Source organism: Acromyrmex echinatior, chromosome 1 (genome assembly GCF_024713525.1).
Source record: "Acromyrmex echinatior isolate Ae372 chromosome 1, ASM2471352v2, whole genome shotgun sequence".
Classification (NCBI taxonomy): domain Eukaryota; kingdom Metazoa; phylum Arthropoda; class Insecta; order Hymenoptera; family Formicidae; genus Acromyrmex; species Acromyrmex echinatior.
The window spans coordinates 17,489,798-17,495,804 of record NC_141852.1 but is presented as its reverse complement, the minus strand read 5'-3'; the positions used below and the strand labels follow the sequence as shown (position 1 = coordinate 17,495,804).

The 6,007-nt window shown below is 38.0% G+C and overlaps 1 protein-coding gene across 3 annotated transcripts; it reads right to left on the bottom strand.

Moving 5' to 3' along the window:
- Positions 1-1,429: 1,429 nt before the first annotated feature.
- Positions 1,430-4,837, bottom strand: Fbxl7 (F-box and leucine-rich repeat protein 7). 3 transcript variants are annotated; one of them, XM_011070742.2, is made up of 2 exons: positions 4,355-4,837; positions 1,430-3,462 (listed from the first exon to the last, which is right to left on the bottom strand). In XM_011070742.2, the coding sequence occupies exon 2, from the start codon at positions 3,447-3,449 to the stop codon at positions 2,091-2,093; it is 1,359 nt and encodes a 452-aa protein (XP_011069044.1). In that variant the 5' UTR covers positions 3,450-3,462; positions 4,355-4,837; the 3' UTR covers positions 1,430-2,090. The 3 variants fall into 3 exon arrangements, with proteins under 3 accessions (XP_011069044.1, XP_011069045.1, XP_087263941.1); XM_011070743.2 differs by lacking the exon at positions 4,355-4,837 and adding an exon at positions 4,163-4,348; XM_087407815.1 differs by lacking the exon at positions 4,355-4,837 and adding an exon at positions 3,854-4,102.
- Positions 4,838-6,007: the final 1,170 nt, after the last annotated feature.

The following is a 6,007-nucleotide window of genomic DNA, read 5'->3' as shown; positions in this document are numbered from 1 at the left end:
GAGAACGCGGGTTCCCGAAGGAAATTCGCGCAGGCGTTTATCGAAACGGCGCCGGCACGAATTTACTGAATGCGAAGTCCGAATGAAATACACGAAGATACTCGGAAATGTGTTCAAACTATATAGAATGACGTTAAAGAATGATATACCAAGGAAAAGTCAGAACGGTTTTATTTAGACGTCATGAAAGTCAAAATAATGATTTTTTTATTATAAAATTTGACTATTTATTGACGTTAAGAATAAAATCATTTTGATTTTTTGTTGATTTTTCTATATTTCTTGGATATTGCTTTTTATTTTCGCACAAGCGATACTGAATCTATAAAAGTTATAGGTATTTTATACGCAGATAATGGCGCCATTATTTGTTTACTTTGGTAACAAAGTTATCGCGTGACAACACAGGTTTATAATCTTACTTTTAATGTGAGATAACAAGACTCAGTAAAATACATAGTTTCAAGCTTTCGAGCTTGTGCAGAATGTAAATAAAAATTCAATCGCATCTCACTTATCAGAATAAGAAGCAGCAAACATGCAGCATTCAACTGAGTAATGACATCATAAATGAGAATTATCTGAGTTTTGATGCAAACAGAAAGCAACTATATAGATTTCTATTTTAATCTACTGGACATTACATCATTTTGTAACGTTCTATTACTTGAGGTAATTTTTTGCTTGTATTCTTTAAATAACGGAAAACGCCGATTCCGAAATAATAGCATCGATACATTTTCTCTCTGAGAGATAATGGTTCACATATTTCATTTTTAAGCCGACAAAAACAGCTAAATCATAAAATGGACATCATCGCAATCTATTTTTAATAATTATTTATCAACATTATTTTATCGATCACGGGAAACAAGTGTTTCCCGTGTTTGAATTATTTTACGTTTTTGTAAACATGCATCATGCACATTCAGATCAATATTCAACATTTTTTTGAAAGTAGATATATATTTTATGACACAAAGATGATTGTTGAAATCATGATTTAATAAACAAGAACACGAGTTTTATAATTAAGTTTCCTTATAAAAATGTATTTATAAATATTTTTTTTATTTTATGTATATATATATATATTGTATGTTAAAATTATTCTCGCTTTGCAACTGTAAGGTTTAATAAAATTTTGCTTTGTAAGTCTTTATAAGTCAGAAGAAAAATGAAGATTTCAAAAAATTACAATCTTGTAAATCTTGTATAAATATCGAAGTCACAATTTTATAAAAATTGTTTAATGAAATTTTTAGTATATTTAACAATTTTTAACAATTTTTAATGATATAAATATAAAATTTGTTGCGCGAAATTTTGGATTTAAAAAATAATTGAGTTTAACAAGAACTGATTTATTGCATATTTCTATGCAATTTCATACATATTGCATATGCCACGTAATAAATCCACATATTAATTCCAATAGTGTTAAGAAATGAGAGTATTTAATACCATATCATTATTACAATAAATTACAAAACGTTGTTACAGAATATAAACGATTCATTATCATTATACAATGCATTAAATTATAGAAACAATAAATAGCATGCGTGATTTTTGAAAAGCTAGATATATGTATATATTTTTACAACCAATCGTGAAATAATCTTTTTACAAATATGTAAGCGACGGAACGGTGTTTGTTAATAAATAAATTGCAGACGATATAAGTTATCGATCTCAAAAATTGATAATTCACCTTCATTGTTTTTCTTTTCGTCGCGCCGTATCAAAAATAACATTTATCATCGCATAAACTTTGATAACAAATTGGGTTTACAATTCTCTATAAACTTCCGCTATATTACACTCTGGCACTTGAGATTAGTGTTACAAAATAAGCGAATATCCTGAGAATATTCGAACATCTTTATAAATTATACTAGAGAATGTATTCTCAATATACTATATTAACATAATTCCTACTTTTAATATTCTCAGGATATACTTCAAAGTCCCTTTTCCAGAGAATTCATCGGAATATTCTCCTCTTCGGAGTACTTTCTTCCGAGAATACTTCCATGCTATTGCTCGGGATTCTTAATACGAGCAACTGATTTGCTGATTGAATGACATCAGCTGGAGAATCCAGGATTGGTATGTTCTATGACGCAACGTCGGCAGTAACGTTTAACCGCGCGATAGCCGACCCACGTGACTCTAGAGCACTCGCCGATGTTGAGTTGCCGCAAGCCACGTACATAGTAGGCCAAGGCTTCGAGACCAGCGTCGGTGATCCTCTCGCATCCGCATAAGGATAGCTTCTTCAAGTTCGGACATCCGGTAGAGAGTGCCTCGAGGGTCGCATCGCCAATGTCGCACTTGCCTATGTCCAGGGCGCGCATACGCGGACAACCACGTGCCAAAGCGATGGTCGCGCTGTCGCTAAGCGCTTCGCAACCACGAGCGTTTAAGTAGCGCAGTTTGTAGCAATGACGGGCGACGACCAACAGACCAGCATCGGACACGCGGTCGCATTTGCCTACGGAGAAGTAACGGAGCGATGGACCGAGACGTGCAGCCAGTTCGCGCACCCCGAAGTCTGTAACTTTCATGCAGTCCGACACCGACAATTGACGCAGGTTGGCGCAGTAGGAAGCGATGGTAGCCAGGCTGGAGTCGGTAATGCGGCTGCATCTACGTAAATAAAGGCATCCCAGGTGCGGCATGCGCGACAGGCTTAGCATCAGGCCGGAATCCTCGACTCCATGGCAATCGCTAAGATCAAGCGACTGTAGCTGTAAAATAGTGGTACGACCGCAGGCACGAGTAACATTAGAACAGCCAGTCAAGTCAAGCTCTCTGAGATGAGCACAGCTGTCCAGTACGGAGGTAACGTTGGCGTCGGTGATTCGACGCGAGTGTCGCAACACTAGGGAGGTCAGATTGAGGTACGGCAGTTGAGCGAAGATGCCGGGCAACCCGGTGGCGCCTTCCAGGACCAAACGACGGACACAGGTGTGACAACCACGGCGCGTCAGCGCGTTTAACGCCGCGGTGGCATTCTGTGGATAACGCACCTCGACTTCTCGCCAAAGTGCCGGATGCCACGCAATCTCCCAGAGTCGTCGGCAAGTCTGCGCCAAGGAACAGCGATCGTGGGTGTCGAGCCAGCTAAAAATCCTCAGCAGCAGACTGTCGTCGAGCTGGCAGAGGTCATTGACGGCGACGTGATGAACCAGATGATGCTTAGGCTGCGATAGCTGTTGCTGCTGTTGCTGTTGACGAGTCGGCGTGCTGGATACACCCGGGGTTGACGAGGACGATGATGAAGTAGTGCGGCAAGCATTGTTATCGAGGGTGTGATAGCCCAAGTCAATAGCGTCCGCACCTGGTCGATAAACGCCGACCTTCTGCGACGAGTAGCCTCCTCCCCGCTCAGAGCCGCTCTGTTCTCCGAAGCTGGGAAAGAGGAGTGGACATGATCCTTCCATTCCATGCTCCGTTCTGCAATTCAGACATTCGTTTCAATACAATCGTGTAATTTTTATATTCATATTCTAAGTAGAGATAAAAATTGTTGGATCTGAAGGACATTTCACAACAAGATTTACATTGTAAAACGTAATTTATGTTTTTAAACATTTTCTTGCTGAACACAAAATAACAGTAATGTTACAGCAATGTTATAATTTCCTACTAAACATGTATAATCGTTATTTACAACTTTGTTATGTTACATATATATAGTATATATGTGTATATTTTTTTGCAATTTTAAACAGTGTTTAAAATCCAATTTGTAAGTGCATACAATAAAATTATTATTTATTATTGCTATTATTATTATTATTATTTTGTTGAAGAAATTATAATATTGATATAATGTTATTGTTACTTTGTGTTTAGTAGATTTTCACAGATTTGCTCACACACAATAAAAATGTAAGTATATTTTTCGAAATTAAAGGATAAATTCTAATTTAAAATTTAACAATTAAAGTATATATTCAAAATTGGCAAAGTAAATTACAATAGAAATTGCTTTCGAAGTTATTTCTAAAAAAATTCAAATTTTATATGCTTAATTATTAGCCTATGTTGTCTAATGACGACATATGTCATGACGTAATTAATAGATTATTCTTCGAATTTACGAAGCTAAACGTAGAACTGCCATAATTTCCACTTTTCTCAATAAAATTACTTTCGCACTGCTTCAATGATAAGTTACGGTATTCGCTTTCGAGAAAAAAATTTTGCCACTGTACGGATCTCGAATTTTGCGCGGTGCGTATTTACAGAGCGCGAGTTATAGCGCGGGCAGGGGCCTTATAGACGCGTCGCGTCACGACCGTTTACGGCACGGTTTGACGTGCGAATTTCACAATTAACTCACAACGGGATGCTGGACGGGAGAGTCAGCGACCGTGCGTGACATCACCGAGCAATATCGATCTATCCGCCACCTCCTCCATGTTGATCCCGCATTCCAACTCTCGAAGCAGATGCGGGGCCCGCGTTTCACTCGCACGGGGGGGCCGAAGGACCGCGTAGGAATGGGGTCCACTCGACGTTCGCGCTCACTCTGGAAATTCTCGAATTCGATTGCTTGTGCAGCTGCCGAGAAATGTGCGCGATCGCGTTTCGCGACAATCCGACGAAAAATCATATGACAGGACTCCCGACACACTTACAGGGCCCCCCCCCCAGCACAATCGTGCATCCCCCCCTCTTATTTCCACGCCAGGGCCCCTGAGGCCCACTCCAGTCTCCAAGTCGATCAACCGGGACTTCTAGCGGACCCGTGTACCCATGATGAAAGGTGCGTTGCGAAAAGCGCTTCGCCTCATTGGAGACGCATAACTGTGCTGAAAGGTTTCGCATGAAATCAACGAGCTGCTAGATATGTAAATAAATCGAATAAAATTCAGAACAAAAAATAAGCGTAGTAAATAATAATAAAATAGATCGTGTACGAATGTGAAAATTTAGACGATTGCATTGGCAAAATGGGCAAAATGGCGATAGACCAAACTCTAGGTAGGCTATCGTGTCTCATTACAAGGCTTATTCGATGTAAAATGGAAATCAAAAATTATTTAATAAAGTTAGTTTATATAAAATTATTTTATAAAGTATATAATATTTCGGAATCATAAAACAACTTAATTGTTCTATAATGGACATGTTATTCTGGTTGTTTTTACGGGAAATAATTTGTAGAACACTAAGTAGGCGACAGAAACAAAGATCGTGCCATTTCCTCGCTGGAAATATTCGTAGACTTGACTACGTAGTTCAAGGTACACGCACATAGAGGCGTTAGTAGATTTTAAATGTGGACATGTTTACTCTCAAGTTTTCTTTAGTTCATGAAACATAACCTCACTGTAACATATTACTGAACATATGTAAATAAAACAACGACATTCTCTGATGCACAAATTACAAGTAAATCATAAGGTTCATTTTTTTATTGTTGCACTGAATTGCAAATTAGAACTTCTCTTCGCTTTTGCCAAATTTCAAATATATATTTATTCCAAAGTAGTATTAAGTATAAAAAGTTTATACTAATTCAGCTAAATAAACTGAAAATTTACAGAAAGGAGATAAAGGTAAAAGGAAGAAGGGAAAGTTTTCAACGGAATGGTGAATTTGTCAATAAACATGACCATGACTAACATCTTAAAGAACAAGAACTTGTCTTTTGAGGACAAGCTATTCAAGAGAAGCAGAAAAGAATGGCGAAAGAAGAAAGGCCGGCAAGCTCCAACCATCATTGACAAAAAGTACAAGAACATCAAACCACATATTTCTTAGTATATCAGCTTGGTACAGTGGTATGGTTGCCCAAACTCCTACTTTGAAACACAGAGACAACAAGAAACAGAAGTAATATAGTTCCACAAATACTTAGTACAATCGTGGGTCCTATCCGAGTGAAAGCCAAGTAATCAAGCCATTGGAGAATCAGGAAAGAAAACTACAAAGGCAATTGATAACGTTCAAGATAAAGTATCATTCGTTAGAAAAGAGACGGACGTTA

Excerpts from the sequence above, each read along its gene's own strand:
- Fbxl7 (XM_011070742.2), bottom strand. The coding sequence starts at position 3,449 with ATGGAAGGATCATGTCCACTCCTCTTTCCCAGCTTCGGAGAACAGAGC.